The sequence below is a fragment of the Anabrus simplex genome, chromosome 5 (genome assembly GCF_040414725.1).
Source record: "Anabrus simplex isolate iqAnaSimp1 chromosome 5, ASM4041472v1, whole genome shotgun sequence".
Classification (NCBI taxonomy): Eukaryota; Metazoa; Arthropoda; class Insecta; order Orthoptera; family Tettigoniidae; genus Anabrus; species Anabrus simplex.
This window is the reverse complement of record NC_090269.1, coordinates 371,120,730-371,145,571: the sequence shown is the minus strand read 5'-3', so window position 1 is coordinate 371,145,571 and position 24,842 is coordinate 371,120,730. Positions and strand designations below refer to the sequence as shown.

At 41.8% G+C, this 24,842-nt stretch overlaps 1 protein-coding gene across 1 annotated transcript; it reads right to left on the bottom strand.

Moving 5' to 3' along the window:
- Positions 1-258: 258 nt before the first annotated feature.
- LOC136874547 (ejaculatory bulb-specific protein 3) lies at positions 259-22,913 on the bottom strand. Its single transcript, XM_067148183.2, has 2 exons — positions 22,709-22,913; positions 259-624 (listed from the first exon to the last, which is right to left on the bottom strand). Exons 1-2 carry the CDS (start codon positions 22,911-22,913, stop codon positions 446-448), a joined length of 384 nt encoding a protein of 127 aa, XP_067004284.1. The 3' UTR covers positions 259-445.
- Positions 22,914-24,842: the final 1,929 nt, after the last annotated feature.

Here is a 24,842-nt window from a genome sequence, read left to right as displayed (position 1 = left end):
TGTAATCTCAAACTAAAACTTAAAATTAAACACACAACCATAACTCTAAATTTACGAAAAAGTTTTTAAACAAGCAGTCAACATCACAATAAGGAAATCTACAAAAATTCACTTCGAACAATTAAAACAAGTCCTGAAATTAAACATTTAAAGAAAGTGCCCGGGCAGAGCCTGTTACTACAGCTGGTGTATATATTGACGAATTCGTCTCTTAATGATTACAAGATATGATAGGCTAATGGTTAAATGAATAACAAATTTTGTTGAAGGAAGTGATTTATTTGAGACAGAAGATGGAACATTATTAATCTACAAGGCAATGAGGTAAAAATCTCACGAAGGAACTAGCAGGCTCTGGTTTTTCGATACACCAGATGTTCACTTCAATTTTCAAAGAAGAAAGATTGGTGCAAGAGAGATCAAATAGGCTAAATTGGAGTGCAGTCTAAGGTTTGAGGTCAGGATGAAGTTTGAAGTACTCTCCGTGGGGATCATATCGGGCAGAGATTTCCTGCCAGATCTCGGGTTTGTTCTTAAGCAGGTGTTTGATAACTTTCTCGGCATTAGCCTTCTGTTTCTCTGTGCACAGCTTGCAGTCGGTCACCAGCGCCTCGGAGAGCACCTCTGCAATGAGAGAAACATGGAATGTCGTTACGAAATAGAACATAGCAGCTATGAAGAAGTATAATAATAGCAATGGTATATATTCAACATAATTTTCACTGAAGCTGTTCTTGAATATTGAATATTTACTCTGCAGAAAAGATTTTTAAGGAAACCATACAAGGAAGAAATCTGAAAAATATTATTATTATTATTATTATTATTTGCTATTTGCTTTACGTCGCACCGACACAGATATGTCTTATGGCGACGATGGGATGGGAAAGGCATAGGAATGGGAAGGAAGCGACCGTGGCCTTAATTAAGGTACAGCCCCAGCATTTTCCTGGTGTGAAAATGGGAAACCACGGAAAACCATCTTCAGGGCTGCCGACAGTGGGGTTCGAACCCACTATCTCCCGATTACTGGATACTGGCCGCACTTAAGCGACTGCAGCTATCGAGTTCGGTGAAAAATAATTAGAGGGAGAGAATCCACAAGTGATAGCTACCGTAGAACAAGAGGTACCGTACTACAACAGCATTAAATAAATTAATTTCACACTATTTAACTCAGGATTAAATGAGCTTACATATTTTACAATTTTGAAATTCCCCTGTTGTACAGCTATCTCTGATCAAGAAAACGTCATCTTTATTTACAAATACCCTGTAAATTGTGATTGACCATTAACAATGAATTACATAAAACATGTAAACAAATATATTTTCGAAACGAGACAGAAATAACAAAAGGAAGGACGGAATTAATTGAAAATTTTCTGACAGATCCTCGCGCACCGAAGAGAAACCCAATGACCTCCCAGCAACTGTCTTGTACGTGATAGTTTTCTTCGAAGTACTTAAAACAGGGTTTTGGTGTCTCTTCTTCTTAACTTATTATTCCAGGGTTTCTAAATTATTAAATGTTATCCCTTTCGGATGTGTGTGTAAAATGGTGAGAGATTTTTTAATACTTGCTACCAGTAATTCATGTCGTGTCATATAGACGTGAAGCAAATACTGACTTTTCATGCCTGTATAGCCGAAGGGATATGATGAAATATTTTATAAACTCTACCAATTTATAGGCATCAATTAATAGATCCTCAAAACACACTCAATAACAAAACTGAAAATGAATATTTAAAAAGAGTATTGAACTTCAGCGGGTACTGTATTGAAATCTTTCTATTAAATATAAATAATAATGACTAATGGAATTTGGGAGCCATAAATATACAAATAAATAATTCTTAAACTTTGCCGGCTGTTGAAACTCATCTTCAGGGTCGTTGCCTTGTGACAAGGAGATCTGAATCACTTGATACCTAAAAAATTAATATTGGAAAAGGAGTCCATCTGGTAATTTCCCCCACCCATAGAAATTAAACAGAATATATATTAATCTCATACAATTTACTTAGTCAATTAAACCTGTATTTACCTAGAAATCCGAGCAGAGCTCGTCGTGATACACCCTTGAACATATATAACAAAATAAAGAGAATATTGATATAAATAATAAATGTCTTAATTTATGAAATAACTCTCTCTCAATAACTGGTACTCAGTTTATTCCGCAACGCAAAATATTCACACGCAGTCATGACTCATTTTTCAAGAATGGACTCCACTTTGCTGATGGCGTTGGTATAGTTTGAAAAGGCCCAACACGTTACCTTACGTAGACTCTCCGTAGAATTATATATGGCTAACATTCATAACCATAGAATGTTGTTACACTCCAGCATCTTTCTCCCTGGTTCCTTCAACAGCAGATCTCGAACTCCCCAACATGGCATGGGACATCTTCCCACAACTCGTACAAAACACCTCTCCGATTACCACCAGTATCACATCTGCACACTGCAAGCTGCAACTTCCAACTCTCGACGCGTGCTTGCACCACACTAGCCCAAGCCAACACAACAGCATCTTAAAATAGCCCAGTTCCTGGAATTTTCCACCTCAGCTCCGCCAACACGTAAACCCCCGCTCGGAGACTCGTCACGTACACAACCGGGAGATAAACTGAGTGATCGAAACACACTAGTCCCAAATAAAATATAGAGAGTATCCATAATAACGAGAGTTCCAAAAAGAGTTACTAAGCCGCGACGGCTAAATACACACATACATGAAATATACACATGAATAAATAATAATAATAATAATAATAATAATAATAATAATAATAATAATAATAATAATGATAATAATAATAATAATAATAATAATAATAATAATAATAATAATAATAATAATAATAATAATAATAATAATATCTGACCGGGGTTTGTCAGGTTACAGTATATTTCATAGGCGACACACACATGACTGACCCAACACAGATGTTACAGATTCATAACGCACAGCCCCTACTCTTAAGCCGCGTATACACTTGAGCATTCGCCCCGAATGAGCATGCGTTGCCGATGCGGGAGCGCACAAGCACGACTCGCATGCCAATCTGTTGAGCAAGTTTCCACTGTGTTCGGACCTCGCGCGGACCGAGAACACAGTCTGTGGGTGTAGTATAGTGTTTTACCTGACATGAGGCTACAATAGTGAATCGAAAATTGATCGTCGCCAGTTATTGTTATATGTATTTCTTGCATTCCTTGAAAACAAAAAGCAGGAAGCGGTGATGGCAAAGGAAACTGTATGAAGAGAGATGAAATGCTCAATTGTTAAAAACGATCGGACATGAAATAGATGACAATTTTAAAAGTTTTACGAGAATGTTATCCGAGGATTTTGAATGGATATTGCATAGTATCAGGGCTACGATTGAGAGAGAGGACACAGCTTTTAGGAAAGCCATATCTGCCGAGGAACGCCTAGCCGTGGCACTGCGATTTCTGGCTACAGGAGACTCATACACGAGTTTGCAGTACCTCTTCAAAATTTCGAAACAAGCCATTTGCAGAATCATACCTGAAGTGTGCCAAGCCATCGTAGCCTGCTTAAAGGATTATGTGAAGGTATTGTAATAGAACTCGTCCTTGTGGTTCCACAGAACGAGATGCTTGTGGTAGTACCCCAGTAGGATAAGAGAATTATCCTGGAACAATTCCATTTCAACTTGAAATTATCTTTCACACTCTTCCTTCACTTCACTTGCACGAGCGAGATCGCATATGCATAGCGATAGTAGTCGGCTCATACTGTTCGGGCTACCCCACTCGTCATCAACCGTCCACACTGAGCAAGAACAGAGCATGTGCTCACTGTGAGGTACCGATAACATTCGGATCGGGCTGAGGCATGCGGATCCATTCGATTCGCCCTGTACTCATCTGAGCAAAACTGGGCAAACGCATGCTCATTCGGGGCGAATGCTCAAGTGTATACGTGGCTTTAAATGAAATAGGTTATAGTGCCTTTGCTGGCGGGCCTAGTGTTTACAGTGCACTATGCCTTCTGGTATGGGCTAGAACAATTTTGTTACTTACACTCATCGGTCTCAGCTTTATCCTTGCTTTGACAAAATAAAAGTGACTGAGGTATGAGCGTTGTTAGTAATGCCATTCCTTATGCAACCAGTCCCTGCTATGAATGGTGTGAAACTGCTGCCCATAGGGTCGGTTGGTGCATGCATTTCAGTGGGCTTGGCAGCCCTGAAGATGGTTTTACGTGGTTTCCCATATTAATACCTGGCAAAGGCCATGGTCGCTTCATTCCCACTTCTCGGCCTTTCCTATATATCATCGTCGCCATAAGATCTATCTGTGCCGATGTAACGAAAGGCAGACTGTGTAAAAAAAAAGAAAAAAAAAGAAAAAAAAAAAGAAAAGGTATATATTGCGTATCGGATAGAGCAACAATGATTGAATGTCATCATTTCGCCACCTGACAATGCACCCTAGGCTCTGAAACGCGTTGTGACGAAGTTTCAGTAACAATATTGTGACTGGTAATAGATTTATTTATGAATTCACAGTCACGGAAAAGGCCTGAACAAAACATGGTTATGTATAAAAGAAATTTACATTTCACTCCAGACCAAAGCTAGAGTTAAAATAAATGTCTAAGATGATGTCGAGCAATGAAGAACATGCACATCAGAATATTGGGAGACCATACGGATTAACAAACAAGGATTAAAATGAATTATTATCTTCCAGGAGAACAGGTAATCGTAAGCTGCAAGAGGTAAAAAAGAAAGCCCATCCAAATGTAAAGCCAAACCAAAACCCATGGCGCAACAGCCCCGAAGGGCCTTGGCCTACCAAGTGACCGCTGCTCAGGTCGAAGGCCTGCAGATTACAAGGTGTCGTGTGGTCAGCACGACTAATCTCTCGGCCGTTATTCTTGGCTCTCTAGACCGGGGCCGCCATCTGACCGTCAGATAGCTCCTCAATTGTAATCACGTATGCTGAGTGAACCTCGAACCAGCCCTCATATCCATGTAAAAATCCATGACCTGGCTAGTAATCGAACCCGGGGCCTCCGGGTATGAGGCAGGCATGCTACTCCTACACCACGGGGCCGGCGTCCAAATGTAAACGCAAAACCAAAACAAGCACAGAATCAGAAAAGAGTTCGAAACGAAAATTGCGGGGGTGAATTATCTGTCCGAATAGATACTGGAGAGGTGATCATTTCTGATGGAAACAAGCAGGAGTGAACTGGAGAATGTGGAAACGCTACTAAAGGAAAAGAAAAATAACTTGAGTCAGTGAAGAAAGTAGGGTTTGTAAGGATGTAAAGAAGAGAGCATGTAAGTCTCTGGTAAGACCCCAACCAGAGTATGGTTCCAGTGAATGGGACCCTCATCAGGATCATTTTATTCGAGAACTGGAAGAGATCCTAAGGAAAGACGCAGGATTTGTTTTCGTTGCTTTCCAACAAAAGAGTAGCGTTACGAAAATGTTGCGAAGTTTGGGCTAGGAAGACCTGGGCGAAAGGAGACGAGCTGCTCGACTAAGTGGTATGTTTTGATCTGTCAGTGGAGAGATGGCGTGGAATGACATTAGTAGACGAATAAGTTTGAGTGGCGTTCCTAAAAGCAGGAAAGATCACAGTATGCAGATAAAGTTGCAATTCAAGAGGACAAATTGGGTCAAATATTCGCTTATAGAAATAAGAGTTGGGAATTGAAATAATTCACCAAAAGTGATGTTTAATGAATAAAAATCCACAGCATGTTTCCAGTCAATCTACCGGGTCAGGAATGCAATGAATGAAACCCCCATCTAGTGGCGAGGATAGAAATTGCACCGGCTGCCGAAGCCTGTCTCACTCCTCTGGGGCAATGTTTAATGAATGACAGATGAAATGAAATGATATTGGAGAATGTTGCTACAATGAATTATGACAGGGAAAACCAGAGTACCCTGATTAAAACCTGTCCCGCCTTCGCTTCGTCCAGCACAAATCTAACATGGAGTGACCAGGATATGAACCTTAGAACCCAGCGATGAGAGGCCGGCTCGCTGCCGCCTGAGCCACGGAGGCTCGTGATGTTCAATAAATTTTTCAATTCTTTGAAATTATTTAAGAAAACACTAGATAAACAACAGATAGGGAAAATGCCACATGGACGACTGCCCTAAATACAGATCAGTGGTGATTGATTGATTGATTGATTGATTGATTGATTGATTGATTGATTGATTGATTGATTGATTGATTGATTGATTGATTGATTGATTGATTGATTGATTGATTGGTGCAATCGCAACCCATTAATGGCTAAAATGCATCAATCAATCAGTCAATCACTTCTGATCTGCATTTAGGGCAGTCGCCCAGGTGGCAGATTCCCTATCTGTTGTTTTCCTAGCCTTTTCTTAAATTATTACAAAGAAATTGGAAATTAATTGAACATCTCCCTTGGTAAGTTATTCCAATCCTTAACTCCCCTCCTTATAAACGATTATTTGCCCCGACTTTTCCTCCTGAATTCAAACTTTATCTTCATATTGTGATCTTTCCTACTTTTAAAGACACAACTCAAACTTATTCGTCTACTGATGTTATTCCACGCCATGAAAGAACCATAGAGCTGGCCATAAACTCAGATCAGTGCAGGTTAATTACTAGATACCATGGCGTCGTACACGAGTCAAATACCACCACAAGCCTATTTGAACGCGGTAGTGTCGTTGGAATTCACGAGCCTGGTTGCCCGGGATAGTCGATTCGAGCCGCACTGTCGGCAGCCCTGAAGGTGGTTTTCCGTGGTTTCCCATTTTCACATCAGGCAAATGCTGGGGCTGTACCTTAATGAAAGCCACGGTTACTTCCTTTCCATTACCAGCCCTTTCCTGTGCCATCGTCGCCATAAGATCTATCTGTGTCAATGCGACGTAAAGCAACTGAAAAAATGGCATGGAGACAGGGTACATTGATTTGTCAGTCGTTTTATTCACCCAAACAGCGGGATGTGACATTCAATTATGTCAGTATAGTTATAATTTTTTTAATTTTGTTTTACAATTTTCTTTGTGTACCACTGACACAGATAGGTCTTACGGTGACGATGGGATAGGAGTGCCAAGGAAGCGACTGTGGCCTTAGTTAAGGTACGGCCCCAGTATTAGCCCAGTACGGTAATGAGAAACTACAGAAAAGCGTCTTCAGGGCTGTCGACGGTTGGGTTAGAACACACTGTCTCCTGAATGCAAGCTCACAGCTGGTTGAACTTAAGCGCTCTGCCAAGTCACTAGTATATGCCGCTATAATTATAGTGTCTAATCTGTATATTGATGTCATGGTGGTTATTTATCAGGGAGAAGTATAATTAATCGACCATCTCCTTTCAACCACCAGTCAGAGGAAAAGTACAAATTGTGACCTCTTTAAACAGGGCCTCTCAAACGAGGCGCAAGAGCTCCGTGCACTGTGCATCGGTTGCATTCGGCTCGGCTCGGACCAACGCTTCGTCTCTGGGCTACTCGGCTAAGGTCGGCTCAACTCGGCTCGAATTTGGAGCGCTACGGATCCAATGAGGAAGAGGGAGTCAGGGGGAGCGAGTGAGACAGACGTGGGGAAAGAGAGAGACAGAGCTATTGCTCCAAATCGAGGAGTGGGGTTCTGCACTCTGGTCAACCAAGCGAAGTCGTCTTTTGCACCGTGCATAGTGCATGCACCCAGAGAGGCCCTGTCTTTAAGTATGACGGTATAGATATTTTTTAAATGGGAAACCACGAAAGGTAGGAAGTGAAAGACCGCTGAGCCTCACAAAAGCGCAGCATACTCTGATTTGGAAGTGAGCAAGAGCTGACCAAGGAAGGTCGGATAGAAAAGCTGAAATCAAAGACGGCAGCAGCAGCAAACTGAAACAAGGCCAGACTCAGCCAGGAGACCGTGGGTAACTGTTACAATTTAAGAATCACTTACGACCTCTTACGACAACATTTCCATCATTACCACCCACACCTGTTGGTAGGATGTCCCCTTATACTATTGTGTAAACCTAACGTCCACCATATTTCAGACAAGGTAGAACCAAATACAGTGACCGGCACGTGGTCTAAGGATGACCTCATACAAGTAATTGCAGTTCAGCTTTTTCTTTAAAATAGCAAACGTGGACTAAAAGATTACTGGCCAAAAATGATGTACATACGTCAGAGAAATATTTGTATGACGGCAACATCAAGGAAAATTGCTGCGTACTCAGAAACAATGCTAATAATTGCTTGTGAAAAAGATGCGTTCATAGAAGTGACGCGTGCACGAACACGACTTAATTAGTCCATGCAAGGTCTATGTTGAAGTGTTGTGTAATGACAGGAAGCTGGAATAATTAAAAAAGAAAAACAAGGTGGTATAAGAAACTGGAAACAGCGTTAGTAAATAAACTGATGCGTAAAGACAGATTTAGATACACGGTTGTAAATATCATTCTCTTCTTATTCAAGTTATTATTATTATTATTATTATTATTATTATTATTATTATTATTATTATTATTATTATTATTATTATTATTTTTTTTGATTCGTTGTGCCCAGCTGTGGAGCGCGTTTGAACTTATTTTGCACAATGTTTCTTCTTCTTTTCTTCCCAATATCTCTTCATTTTTTCACTGTGTTCCTTTCTGCGTGTTTCTGTCCAGCTTGTATTTTTTCTTGTTGGTTTCTCTGCAAATTTATGTTTGTTTACTAAGCTTCTAAATTTCATTCTATCTTGAATGGTTTCGTCCTCAATACCCATTTCTTGTAGATCTTCATGAATTTCTGCTAACCAATTGTTGCGGATTTTCAGGGTTAGAGCTAGATTTAGAATTTTCTTTGTCAGCCTGTTGTTATCCATTCTGTGTAGGTGTCCGTAGAATTTTAGTCGTCTCTTTCTGATGGTATCTGTGATTTTTTCTGTGAATTGATAAATTTCGTGTGGTTTCTTTTTCATCCAAATTCCATTTTCGAACTTTGGTCCTAGGATTTTTCTGAGAATTTTCCTCTCTTGTTTCTCAATGCTTTTCATTTGTGACCTGCCGCCAATGAACAGTGTTTCAGATGCATAAAGTGCCTCTGGTTTGATGACTGTATTGTAGTGTCGTAATTATTATTATTATTATTATTATTATTATTTCAATTTTAACCATTAAACAGAATAACCCAATAAATTAATTTTCATTTCTTGTTTCTCGCTCCAAATCAGCTTTCCAACAGCACTTAATTTCTCCACTTTGTTTTTCCCTCCTCTCCTTTTTCTAAACGTTTTCTTTTTCTTTTCTCTATCTCCATTAAACCTTTGAAATTATGCATCAGTCAAGCTTCCCCCATGGGTCAGTGGCAGAATATCCGATTCTTGATGCCAAATTTGGGGTCAAAATTCTTTTCATTATTTGCCAATGTCGTTGGCATTTTACAGATCTCCGGTGACACACTTAGTGTCACCTGACAAAATTAAATTAACTCAGCCGTTCGGAATGTCGAATATAATAATAATAATAATAATAATAATAATAATAATAATAATAATAATAATAATAATAATAATAATAATAATAATAATAATAATAATGTGAAAATTAAAACCTACAACCTGTTTTCCAGTCATTGACCGAATCAGGTATGAAATGAATAAAGCCCCCCACTTGCGGAGAGGATAGGAATTGTGCCGGTTGCCGAGGCCTGTCGCACTCCTCTGGGGCAATGATTAATGACTGACAGATGAAATGAAATTATAATGGAGAGTTTTTCTGGAATGAAAGATGACAGAGAAAACTGGAGTACCCCGAAAGAAAAAACATTTTCCGCCTCCGCTTTGTCCATCACAAATCTCACATTGAGTGACCGGGATTTGAACCACGGAACCCAGCGGTGAGAGGCCGACGCGCTGCCACCTGAGCCACGGAGGCTTCAATAATAATAATAATAATAATAATAATAATAATAATAATAATAATAATAATAATAATAATAATAATAATAATAATAATAATAATAATAATAATAATACCTATTTGTTAGGCCCCTTTAAACAACATACATCATGTTTTCACGGATGGTTCGAGGGCAGAAGCGGGAGTGTGCTGTCCGTTCGTTGTTGACAATAACAGGTTTCTTTTTCCTCCACCGGAAGTCTGTTTACCATCCGGTAGTAGATGATTTTTGTAAAGATTTTAGGGGCAAGATTTAGATAGTATAATGCTATATGTTCTCCACACTTTTATGCACCATTCCTGTTTGGAATAGCTAAGTTAAGTCTCCGCGAATTCTGCCTTTCACGTAGGTACGTTTCTTTAATAGCTATGCAAGATATCATTTGATCTTGTTCTCTGAAGCCAGTAAGTCCTCTACAGATAATTAATCCAGTTCTGAATCCTGTGTATGTTTTATTTTAAGGCGGTATTTTCAAATTATTTTTCAGAAACTGGTGGTCACAGCTGATCTTTTTAAGCTTGGTGTCAATTTTCAATGGTTCCTGTACGAAATTTTCCTGGGTAAAAACCCTCTATTTACTGATCTAATTACCGAGCGAGTTAGCCATGCTGTTAGGGTCGCGCAGCTGAGAGCTAGCATCCTGTAGATGGCGGGTTTGAATCCCACCATCGGCAGCCCTGAAGATGATTTTCCGTGGTTTCCTCTTTGTATTTTTATTAAGGCCACGGCTACTACCTTCCCAGTCCTAGCCCTTTCTTAACTTCCTCCCGTCGCCGGGAACCTTGGGTGTGTTAGTTTGACGATAAACCAGTAGGGGAAAAAAAACCTAATATAATTAATAGAGACACTGCCTATGCAGTATTGTTTCTTATTGTTACCTGTATCAGATTCAAAATCTATATATATAAAATAAGAGTTTTGTCTGTACATTGCTCAGAATCTAAAAAGGATGGTTTTTTCTGTCTGTCTGTCTGTCTGTCTGTCTGTCTGTCTGTCTGTCTGTCTGTACACGCATCACGAGAAAACGGCCGAAGAGAATTTAATGAAAATCGGTATGCAAAGTCGGGGAATAAGTCGCTACAATCTAGGCCAGAAATAATTGTATTCACGCTGACTGAAATGGTAGTTTAGGGGAAGGCCAAAAATTTAATTCTCAAATATTTATGTTATTAGTGATCGTATGTTAATGAAAATCGGTATGCAAAGTCGGGGAAAAGGTCGCTACAATCTAGGCTGAAAATAATTGTATTCACGCTGACTGAAATGGCAGTTTAGGGGAAGGCCAAAAATTTAATTCTCAAATATTTATGTTCTTAGTGGTCGTATGTTAATGAAAATCGGTATGCAAAGTCGGAGAATAAGTCGCTACAATCTAGGCCAGAAATAATTGTATTCACGCTGACTGAAATGGTAGTTTAAGGGAAGACCAAAAATTTAATTCTCAAATATTTATGTTATTAGTGGTCGTATGTTAATGAAAATCGGTATGAAAAGTCGGGGAATAAATCGCTATAATCTACGTCGTAAATAATTTTATTCACGCTGAATAAAATAGCAGATTAGGGGAAGGCCTAAAATTTAATTCTCAAATATTTGTTATTAATGGTTGTATCTTAACGAAAATCGGTAGGTGAAGTCGGGGAATAAGTTGCTACAATTTAGGTCATAAATAATTGTATTCAGGCTGAGAAAAATTATAGTTTTGTGGAAGGCCTAAAATGGAATTCTCAAATATTTGTTATTAGTGGTCCTATCTTAATGAAAATTGGTATGAAAAGTCGGGGAATAACTCGCTATAATCTAGGCAATAAATAATTTCATTCGCGCTGAGTGAAATGGTAGTTTATGGAAAGGCCTAAAATTTAATTGCCAATTGATTATGTTATTAGTGGTCGTACCGACAAATACTACCTAACCAAAGTTATATAGTACCGGTATTACATTTTCTATCATTTATGTCTTATACATTGTTACCGTGCCGGCTATAATCACAGAGATATTCATGAATTTGGATTATTGGTAGTAAGTCCATATCAGCGCCGAGTCACGAGAAAATGGGTAAACATGATTTAATGAAAATCCGTACGTAAAGTCGGAGAATAAGGAACTACAGGCTACGCTATAAATAATTTTATAAGATGTCCTAATATCACAGACTCGGAAGAAAACTAAATGTGAAGGCCTACAATACAGAAAGCTCATAAAAATTTATCAATTGACCCTTGTGTGTTGTGATGTGGTCTGTATCTTCTGTTGCCACTCATTTCCGATATATAGGATTACTGCTGCATGCCGAGTATTTTCTTTTAATTTGCCTTATTTCGCACCGACAGAGATAGGTCTTATGGCGACGATGGGATAGGAAAGGGCTAGGAGTGTGAAGGAAGCGGCCTTGGCTTTAATAAATGTACAGCCTCAGCATTTGCCTGGTGTGAAAATGGGAAACCACGGTGTACCATCTTCAGGGCTTCCGACATTGGGGTTTGAATCCACTATCTCAAGGATGCAAGCTCACAGCTGCGTGCCCTTAACCACATGGCCAACTCACCCGGTCGTATCGAGTGTAATAGCCGGCCTGAATATTGGCGGGAAGTAGCTTGGGAACTAGATAACTTTCTTATTTAGCATGCCATTCCTCTATTTCATAAATTTTCTGATACTACTGGTACATAACACATTGGTTCATCATAGCATTCGAGCTATTCAATTCCTACTCTGAGGCACTGATTGGAATGAGCAATGTGCATATTTAACTGAATAATGGCAAAGGAGCGTTCACGGCTGTCTGCGACCTGGTCATTCCAAGTCTGGAACTTTGGATTGTTAGATCAGCACCGTAGTAGGCCTACTATTTGTTAAAAGTGAGAAAATGTGGGGGTTGTCAATATGTCGAATATTTTATATGATAACATTGCTTTTAATCGTTACTTTCCTACTGGCGTTTTTGTAATGACCTATGTTGACTTCAGTTAGGAAAGCCACAAAGTCAATCTTTCTGATAATACCGTAGCGAAGCACGGGTACTTCAGCTAGTTAATAATAAAGTGAAGACAACACAAAGCGACGAGGTAACCTTTGCAGTAATGTCGCAAGTACAACGTAAGAATTACTTAATCATATATTTGAAATTCTTAGTTTATTTGCCCATGCTATTTTTTTTTCTGCCAGTTCATAAAATATTACGCTTAACACATTTCTCAGTTCAATTTACAATTGTTTTTTCAGGAATGATTCCCGCGAGGCATATATTCTTGATCCGACAATTTGTCATGAAACAAATGATACAACTCAGTTTGCGCAAGTCGATCAGGAGAAAAAATTACACGTCTCTTACGCGGACGCCCCGGGTTCGACCCACCAAGTCAAGGAGTTTTACCTGAACCTGAGGGCTGGTTCGAGGTTCACTCAGCCTACGTGATTACAATTGAGGAGCTATCTGACGGTAGGATGGTGGCCCGGTGTAGGAAGCCAAGAATAACGGCCGAGAGGATTCGTCTTCCTGACCACATAAGACATCGTAATGTGCAGGGCTTCGGGCTGACCAGCGGTCACTTGGTAGGCCATGATCCTTCGGGGGTGTTACGCCATGGGGTGTGTTTGTTTGTTTGCATTCCTTTCCTAAAAAAGACATATCCTGAACGCTACGGGAGCCATCAGTGTTCGTTGTTCACAGCGTTGTGTTCGGCAAGCGAGAAACTAGGCCTATGTATAAATCCGAGGCCCAAGTTCTCGCAATATTGGGTATTTCACGTCAAGATCTCAAGATGATTATAAAAATCATCATCGCCGTTCCCGTGGTAATCATCCACCACCAAATACCTCGTACATGTTAAAAAAACGTACGGAAAATATTTTACCAGGTTTTATCAAATATAAATGAAAATGTGTTCACAACAGACGTCAAAGTTCGATTTGAATATATAGTGCTCTGTAGCAACTACATGAAAATATAGCAGTGGATTTGTAAATAAATGTTTTCTCACTCTCCTGGATTATAATTCATATGGCTCTTTGACTGAAAGATCATAGAGTCGCGATTTCGAATCCCAGCCGATCCGGAGATTTAGCGACATTCGGTTAAGTCCCCTAACTAGAGGACTGTCTGTCTGTGATTGTATTCATACACACAACACACCACACTACCAGACACCCCAGAAGCATATCAGAATTGAGTACTACCTTCCACATTAAGTTGGGCAGCGGTAGAACAATAAGTACACTTCAGTTTTATTGAACGTCGTTACGCCTCGAAATACCGCTATGTGACTGTTAAGGAGAGAAATACTGACCCGCAGTACACGTATCACTTAGAACGAAAATTCGTTGATATGGTCACGAAAGACTGAACCTTAGAGGGCAAAATCTTTCTGATCAGAATTCTAAGAAATATTATGAAATAGTGGTTTTCCTACGTGCAACGTCGTAAAATTCTACTACTACTAAATGTTTTCATTCCTCCCCTGAAGTGGGAGGCGGGCCTCTTACTTGTTAGACGGTGACGCCGTGTCTCAGGCCGGGAGATTTGTTACGGTGAAGGAGATGCTCGGAGAAGGTAAGGGGGTCGGCGGCCGTGGCCTTAGTGCCGGAGAGTGGAACACCACGGAAAACATTCTCAGGACAGTCGACGGTGGGGTCAAGCCGTGAGATCCAGCTCTTTCCCGTCTCACGAATGCAGAGATGTAGAGGTCCGATAGAGCCGTGGCCACCCCTCCTCTGCTCGTTTGGCCGGTTGGAGTGGAGAGCTGTTGGACTACGGACCAGCCGGGGCTACTTGTGGGCCGAGACCAACTCTGCAACCACCGACGCGTAATATTCTTGTTTTGTTCATTCCCCACCCTGAAGGTGTGGGGCGGACCACCTAAAGGGTAACGCCCTCGCTCTGGCCGGAGATTACACGGGCTTGGGAAGAATTGAGAGAAGAGGGAGGTGGGTAAAAGGCAGTATGAAGAAGTTAAGGGGATGAGAATAAAGGATGTGTAGATTATCTAGTGCTTTATGGACAGATTTACAAATAGTTGTATAGGAGAGAAGCCAAGAAGGGAAGGTTTAACCAAGGTTGCAAGGGATAAGATGAAGTACAAGGATGTGATAGAAGGAGAAGTTAACAAGAGAAGTGAGTAGGAGGCTGAGGAGGTGAGAGGTTGGCGATGGTGGGTGTGGATAGGTGGTTGAGGAGGAGGGGCAGGTCGGGGACGGCGACAAGGTGTGGTATGTCGGGGGGAGGTTTGGGGAGGCGAGCGAGATGGTTCAACTCGATGGTAACGACCATAGAGGTTTATCCCCTTGTCGATGAGACGTTGAGCGTCTTCGGAAGTTGGATGATGGAGTCTGACTAAGAAGGTCTGACTGTCGACGTTGTGGATGCGAAACGCCCTTCGTACGGGCAGTCCTGACTGGCGGAGTTCCTGGGCGATGATGTCAGCTGGTATACTTTGTTCCACACCGCGAACGACGCAGCTGTACAGGATATTACGGTCCGAAGGCGGTGGCATCGATGGTGGACGTAACATACTTCCAGGAATATCAGGAGTAATAGTTCGCTCGGCAGGTGGATGATGAGATGTGCTCTGGGGACGTGGTAGATCGGGGGCGGGAGGGATGGGGAGAGAAGTCATCATAAGGAAGAAAAGATGGGACATCGTTGTGGTGGTAATATGAGTGTTGGGTGAGGTGTGTGCAGAGGTGGTAGTGGTAGTGGTAGTAGTAATGGTAGTAACGGAGGTGGTGTAACTAGAGGACGAGGGTGCTGGTGGTGACGGGGATGGAGGGGTTGCGATGGGCGAAATGGCTGTAGCAGGTGCGTTGTCCATGAGCTGCGCTAAGACATTGGGAGGAGTAGATTCCACACGGTGAAGACGATGTTGGATGAGCGCACCATTATCGTGAATGTTGAAGTAGGCATCTGCAGAGTTGATATACAGAAGTACATCTAATAATAATAATAATAATAATAATAATAATAATAATAATAATAATAATAATAATAATAATGCTATTTGCTTTACGTCCCACTAACTACTCTTTTACGGTTTTCGGAGACGCCGAGAAGTACATCTGGTGATGGTGCGGGGTCGTCGTAGAGTCGTGCGGAATTATGAACGCCGATTATGCGGAGATCGGTCTGGATGGCCTCATCGGAGATTGAAAGGTCAACATCACGGATTATACAGGTATAATACATGGCGGGAAGGCCGACTTCCAACTTGGTGTCTGGTAGACCACACGTCTTAATGGACAAATATGGGCGGGACCCAAGTCCATTTAAGCATAAGCCCTACGGCCAATACGGCCTTGAGTGCTGCTTTCGACAGGTTGGGGGTTGGACAGAACGGTATTAGGGGGCGGGTGACCACGCCGAATGTTGCTTGATAATCTAAAGATGGGAGGGAGCGGGAGTTTAGGCCGGGGAAAGAAGAGAGGGGGTGAGAATAGTGCAAAGGCATACTTGGTTTTGGGTACAGGGTCTCAGCTGCTCGATCCACTGAGGGGGCCCTGTATGAGGGGAGAGGGTGGGAGGTTGTTCCTTGATGGGGTCTGAACAGGTCTGCAGCAAGCAGCCCCCGTGAGACCGTGTTGCCACTCCCCCGGATAGCTGGTTGCCGCATATTGGACCTGAACACAGCTTGGAGGTCAAGGGTACCAGGATAAGACCCCTGGCCATGACCCCCTTGGAATACGGGTTGCCCCCCAGGCCGTAGCCCAGGGTTCCCCCCAGCGGGCCGGTCAACCTCCATGGTGAAATGGCCAGTATCGCAGCCGCCAGGGCCATACAGCCTCGGGGTGTGCATGGGCAGAGGGGGAATATCATGGTGAGGACTCATGACCGAGGAGGGTCAAAGGCACCAGTATGGTCCTCTTGCCATGTCACCCATGGAAGACGGGTTGCCCCCGGGCCTAAGCCTAGGGTTCCCCCCAGCTGGCCGGTCAACCCCATTGGTGAGAATGGCAGGTATCGCAGCCGCCAGGGCCATACATCCTCAGGCGAGCATGGGTTGAGGAGGAAATCAGGGTGAGATCCAGTGACCGGAGAAATAGGGGGAGCGTAGGACACGGGGTCAAACGCACATGGCGGACCAATCGATGGGCTACCGAGTGCCTGAGTCGTAACAGGGGTAGTTTTTAGAGTGGTTAATGCCACAGATAAGTCACGAACACAGGACACCACGGCGCCGGGACAAATTGCTCTTTGCGGGTGGAAATTAGATGCTGGCAGGACTGACTGAAGAAAAGTAGAGCCTTGGAGATATCTCACAGGATTACTCGAAGAGCGAGATCGTGATTGGTCGTTGGGTCTATCAAGTGAGCTCTGATTGGTCGAGAGTCTTGGCGGGCCAGCGCGGGCTATTGCCACGGCTCGGGTGGAGGCGAGAGCTAGAGCTCCGTACTTGGCGGCCATCTTGTCGAGAGTCTTGGCTGGGACTAGCTCTTGAGTGCTAGCGGCTGGCAGGAGCGACGGGGAACAACCACCCTTCCGAAGAAACAGGAGCCAAGGTGGAGAGGCTCCGTCCAGGCAGAGTGCTAGGCCTGGAATGCTGCCATGCCATCCTCATGTTCGATGCATTGAGCCGTAGGCTCAATGCGAGAACTTTTTAGCCCGTCGACCGATACCGGTCTTGAGCGCTATGTCATTAATATTTGATCCCATGGCTGTAATATTGCTGGTGAATGGGGTTAGGGTGAGAATCTAGACCAGGGATGGCGAACCTATGCCACGCGTGTCATTAGGTGACACGCGAACATGATTTTGGTGGCACACCACATGCACATATTAAAATTTTTATGTACGTTTTGTTCTATAGGTTATACATATCTCGTGCATCGTACATAGTGTTTCAGGTTTAAGAAAGAAGTACCGAAAATCTACATTCTAGTTCCAATTCGAACGTGCATTATGGCAACACTACAACACTGATAGGTCCGGAAGTCAAGTGAAATAAATGTCAGATGCGGCCGACGAGCAATTCGCTCACCCATATCAGTGAATTAGTGAAGTTTGGCTTGTGTGTGGTTGCCGGCATCGCGTAATTATTCTTAGTGAGTAACGATTTATTGTTGTGAATTTTGTAAGACAAATAATTGCCAAGAAATTATCCCAATTTCGAGATTTTGAGAAACTTAATACTTGAACAGTGGAACAGCCTCCCACAAAAATTTTCGGCCATGAATAAACTTGCTACTGCGCTACTTACTTTGTTTGGGTCGTCAATACGCCTGAAAGCAGCTATTTTCTACAATGAACGTTCTGAAGACAAGTTATGCACCTAACATAAATTACACAACTACTAAGTATTTTTGCGGTATTCGCAAAATACGACCATGAAACATGCAATCAAATGTATTTGGTATTGGTGAATTGGTGAAGCGTAATTCGCGCACTCGGGCGTCGCAGCGCGACTCCTCACATGCCAGCAATAAAAAAAATGTCTCTTACAAAATTTCGTCTTGCGAGTATATCCGGTAGAAAACGGACGTTAAAGAGTAGCAATCTGGCAACACTGTAACCATATGTAGGGTAACTACCGCTGTCAGCACCTTCGCGTCGTGTTGTAAAGTTGGTGCAGTGGGTAGAGCTTTTGGTTGGCATGCAGGAGGTCGATGGTTCGATCCTGGGTCGAGGCGCATTTTTTATTTGCTAATTTCCATCTGTCATTATTTACTGTAATACAGTAAGACACCGTTTCTGAGGTCAAATGTATCCTACATTTACAACATAATAATAATAATAATAATAATAATAATAATAATAATAATAATAATGCATTGAGATACGTACTAAACAGCATGCGGTTACCAGACGCAATGTTGAAAAGCAGAATTATTGGGACCATGGTGATAACACATACAAATTGTAACCGAGTTTGGACATTATTCGCAGAGCACGTTGCTAGGCCTACTGGTAACGTAAGGCCCTAACGAAATGCAATGGACCTGAAGGAGACAAGAATAATAGTTGGTACTAATCTATAGGGCCGGGATGGTACCTAACGTAAGGCCACGGCCGCTTCCTTCCCTCTTCCTTGCCTATCCCTTCCAATCTTCCCATCCCTCCACAAGGCCCCTGTTCAGCATAGCAGGTGAGGCCGCCTGGGCGAGGTACTGGTCATTCTCCCCAGTTGTATCCCCGACCAAGAGTCTGAAGCTCCAGGACACTGCCCTTGAGGCGGTAGAGGTGGGATCCCTCGCTGTGTCCGAGGGTAAAGCCGACCCTGGAGGGTAAACAGATGATGATGATGATGACTAATCTATGGGACCACTGGAGGAGGGTACAAAGAAAAAAGGTTTCACATCTAGTAGATGAAGTGGTGCGAATAAATTCACGCCCACCACGTGGAAAGGGCGCCTTTCAAAGCTGACCAATGAAAACGATTGTTCGTCCATTTCTAGGATCGTATTATGTAAGTGCAAATGGTTTCTAGAGGACCCACTGCAATCGTTGTTGACGATTAAGGTGCCAGATACCATACCACCTGGACTACATTTAAGAAATAAAAAACATACGCCTCAACCCAGGATCGACCACTCGACCTCCTGCATTCTAACCCAAAACTTTATCCATTGCACCAACTGTACAGTACGACTAACTTCTGCTGACAGAGGTAGTTACCCTACATGTAGTTACAGTGTTGCCAGATTGCTACTCTTCAACGTCGTTTTTCTGCCGGTATACCGGTACTCGCAAGATTAAATTTTGTAAGAGACATTTTTTTATTGCTGGCATGTGAGGAGTCGCGCTGCGACGCCCGAGTGCGCGAATTACGCTTCACTCTGTATATATATGTAATAACGTAAATAACATATTATGAAACATAATTTGGAATTAGGAATGGAAGTCAGTGGTGGCGGTGGTGAGTGGGGGCAGGGGCGGTGGTTGTATCCATTACAAACGAAAATAACAAGTGGCACAGTAGACAGTTGAGAATAATAATCCAGACCTAAAATGGCACACTAGTTAGAAAAGGTTCGCCATCCCTGATCTAGACAATCTTTGGCCAGAGTATGGCCGGGCGCGTGAGCGCTGTGTTACGTAGTGAGTTGTACAGTAGCGGTGCTACGCACGTAGAGGAGAAAGTAAAATGCGCTAGGTGCGCGGAGAAGTTTACTTTACGAGTACCAGCGGTCTCTTGTGTTTGAGGCCGCGAGTATCGTAGGAGCCTAGATTGTGAATAAGAGGGTTACCACTTAGTGGGGCCCTCCTGTAAATTGTCTTGGCTAGGTTTATCATTCTCACCCTAACAGTGTCTATCTGACACAGGTCGTGGAGTTGGGTGATACGTGTATACCGATCGCAACCCGTAATAAGCCGCAGGGCCCGGTTCTGAACGGACTGCAGCCTACTCAGGTGGCAATCAGCGGCCACGCCCCATATAGGACAGGCATACTCGAGTAGCGGCCTAACCATCGTCTTGTACAGGAGGAGCCTGTTTTGTGGTGTGAGGCTGTTTTCAGCATAAATCAGAGGGAATAATTTTGATACCCTTGCATGGGCAGAGCCTGAAATGTTGGTTACATGCTGACGGTAGGTCAGTCCGCGGTCTAGGGTGACCCCCAGGTACTTGGCGCTGTCGGACCATCTGATAACCTCACCAAAGAAGTTCAGACCGCCCGCCAGTCTGCCACGTCTCTTCGTGAAGAGCGTAGCCTGACATTTGCCTACATTAATTTTGATGCGCCACTTCTCAAGCCAGGGCTCAATAGTGGTCAGCGCTGTCTGAAGGTGGTGTTCGACTCTCGGGGCCTGCCATGAGACCGCGGACAGAGCTGTATCGTCAGCATATAAATATAGATTGACATTCGCAGGTTTAGGCATGTCGGAGGTATAGATTTTGAAAAGCACCGGGGAAATTACCCCACCCTGCGGTACTCCGGCTGTGATGGGGCGTGCTGTCGATAGCCCTGGAATGCTGTATGGATGTCTGGCCGATATGCTTTGTTGGGTCGGCTGGCCCGAGTTGCTGCGTCACCCGGCCGAATCAAAAATAGTTTGGGATGAGGTAAAGGAGAAGACAGTCCACTGTAGAGACAGACGGCGAAAAGCGTGTTGTCGAGAAGAAGTGCCTTCTACCGAGAAGTTCCCCTTTCCGTAATATTCGTGGCAACTGCTTATATACTTGTGTATAGACTGTTGATAGACTAATGGACCTTAATGTAGCCAGAATAAATTAATCGCTAATGTTTTATTCAATAAGCCAATCAATCAACCAGTCTGTTTTATTTTCATTTCGGGCGTGTCTAATTGTGTTCACCAAATGTTCCAACCGATTAGAAGTAGATATTTGGCGACTATAACCTGATTGGTCGGACCTTAACTGCCTCAGGCATTAACTGTTGTTTGAAGAGTAACGATTCAGCGAACAGTTCCAAGTGAGGAGGAACATAAACTATTCGACTACTCTATGAATAGAAGGAAGTGCACACATATACATTGCATGAAATTCATCGTAATTTCTCTCGATCAGTCTGAGAGCTATTGGTTTAATCTTAATCGCCGAAGGCAATTTTTTGTAATGCCTGCCAGTGTTGCTAGGTCTTTCGAAACTTCGAGAGAAGATCCGCTTTTTAAAGAGATTTCAAAAAATACGTCATTTGGTGGAAATTTTCCGGACTGTCCTCCGTCTTCACTTCATAGAAAGAAATAATCAGATGGAACAATCATTCAGTACGCTTTAATGTTATATTTATATAAAATTAATTTTCTTTCATCTGCAATCGAGTTTAAGAAAAGTCGTCAACATCAGTTGCCAAGCAAGTCATTCAAAGAGGGTTCTCGAAGGGATAGGTTTTCAAATTTATAGCAGAATTTCATCGCTTGACGATTTGTCCCAGTTTTATAAAGGTCGGCACTTGATAGGGACTTGACCCAGTTTTGATGCCGGATACCTTTTCCGTGTTAAGATGAACACAAACACCCAGTCCCCGAGCTTGAAGAATTTGTAATTAAAATGCTCACCCCGCCGAGGAATCGAACGCAAGGCTCTCTGGACCGAAGGGCATTATGCAGACCATTGAGCCAAGAGGCCGGGCAGGAGGTAACATAGATTAATGAGTGAAAATTAGTCAACATATCGGAAGATGTTTATGAGCTTGTCATAATTTTGATTAAGTTACTTAAAATTAAATTTGCATCCGGGAGATAATGGGTTCGAATCCCACTGTCAGCAGCCCTGAAGATGGCTTTCCATTATTTCCATTTGTCACACCAGTCAAATGCTGGGGCTGTACCTTAATTAAGGCCACGGCAGCTCCCTTCCAACTCCTAGGCCTTTCCTACCCCATCCTCGCCATAAGATCTATCTGTGTCAGTGCGACGTAAAGCCACTAGCAATAATAATAATAATAATAATAATAATAATAATAATAATAATAATAATAATAATAATAATAATAATAATAATAATAATAATAATAATAATTGTACAAACCTCTGAGGGTGAATATCGTCTGAAATTAAATACAGTTGTGTTTTAAATTAGAAGAGCGAACAACCGCGTTCTCTACCAAATGAAGGAGTATTGGAAATCCAGAGAGGCTGACATATAACTGCCGTTCAGAGCGACCAAATTGATATATAAATCCTATTACTAGTACTACTATTAATAATAATGGCAAGTCTACAAATTATTTTTTGAACTATGGAGATGCCGAGGTGCCGGAATTTTGTCCCACAGCTGGTTTTCTAAGTGCCATTAAATCTAACGACATGAAGCTACTGTAACTCAGTACATTCAAACAGATAAATAATATCAATAAATATGGTGACTCACTCTTGAGGGCTTTTCCTTCCTGGCTGCAGTCGTCATCGTACCCCTGGGTTAAACATTTCCTGTAGTTATTGAGAAGTCGATCATTCGTGAGGATCTGGTCGATGTTGATCTTATCGTACTTATCAGTGTAATGCTCCTCGCCCCAAGCAACGGCCGCTAGGGCTGCCACCACAAGTAGAACGACGCACCTCACTTTTCCAAACATATTGGATGATATGCTAGGGACTAACACGAGATCTGCATTTTTATAGCACCTATTACCGTTACGTCAGTGGAGGGTGGTACTTGATCCTAGGCCAATGTCATTGAAACATACATTCTCATACATATTTAATTTATATTCAAGCTGTTTTAGTTCAGTACATAACTTTGGACTGAACGGCAATGCCAACAAGTGGACTCCAGACAATCTCTTTTTGTAACCGGTTTTCTATATTGTTATCGGCAAAAATCTTATTTGCTTTTATTAACTGTCCAAGGTAAACTTCAGTAATCCAGGACAGCCCTTTCCATAAATATTGGCACTTCCTATTCTTATACATTTCCATCAACATTATCTTCGACACTCCTATTGCCACGCGAAATACAAATTAAACTGAGAAGTTTGTTGGTTTATATACTGATTTACAGTTTTGTACACATGGCCATACATGTGGGTGAAATAGGCCTCTCTGCCTCCACATGGTGACTTTTTCAGCTGGCGGAGAGTGAGTTGTCACCTAATTTCCAAATTCTTGTTCAGGTCCTTTCTCTTTGGCCTTTAATTTAATTCGGATTTTTCTTTGTTTCTAGACCTCACACGATTTACGTGTTATATACAGTTGTCAATAACAAGTCTTCAGTTTTCAAAAGCTTCAATGTTCCCTGTTGAATAACACCGCAACATTAAATAAGGTTAATCCGTGCCAAAGGAGGATGTATATACTAATTTTGAACATTTTTATGCACTTTGTTATATGCGACACATCATTTGGATTTCACCACATCAAGACCTTGTGTATCAACATATCAAAGAACAATTTTAAGACTTTAAATCAAAGGGAGAAGAGCGCACGAATGTGCATATAACATTGTTCTATTTTTTACTGTATTCATGTAAGGTCTTTTCTCTTTTGCAGCATTTATTGAAGTGGTATCGTTCACATATTTTCCCACACAATTTGCACACGCATTCGTCGCTTGGTTCGTGATATATCTCTTTTACACATAGCATTATGATGAAATCCGTGTACAGCTAGCCTGTTGATTGCACTGCGCATGTTCTGATTTGGACCCATCCAGTCTCTACTTGTCATAGCATCTGTCACGTAAAACTCTAGTGATTACCTTGCCAAAGTATGTGTGATTTTACGACTTTATAGATGCACTTTCTATTCATATTTTAATTTGATGATTCGTCTTAGATTTTATTCAGTCATACAGTAGATTCCCATAAAGTTTACTCCATTGTTCTTTCAATATTTTAGAGTTAATGGTTTAGCTCTGATGCCATTAGCTGAGGATGTCCAATAATTGGAATAAGCATGTACTACTAGTTGTTGTCACGTAATAATTTTATCTGAATATATGTTGTATTGAACTGGTGGATCGTTTACATTTGAATTTGTACATGTTTAGTAACGTCAGTATGGAACCAAAATGAAATTTTTAATATGTAATCAAGCAGGTGTTACAGACGTGGATATCGTGAGCAAATAACGTCTGCTGTTTGTTTTCAGAATAGAATACTCCCATCTCCTACTTCCGGATCGCCAGGAACTTGGGAGAGAGTAATCATTTATTACAGTCCAAATTATGTTTGATATTTGCATTATTTTCTCGTTACAATTAATTTATCTATTATCACATTAAATATTACAATTACGCCCAATCACTATTTACACCCAATCCCTAAACTGTAGTTTTTAAGCCTTAAATGCGCGGTTCATTATTTATTTCAAATACTATGGTTTTTCATTCCAAAAGTAATATATTATTATCAGAAAATGTATGTCAAAAATATTTTTGTTTAAATATTTTATTTGGATCAGAAAAATGTTAAGAGTTCTGAATGTTTTACGTACTGGTATATGCAAAACTGTACGATTACTTCAGGTAGTGCCACACTTCAGAAGTAAATGGACACTTGTAAATA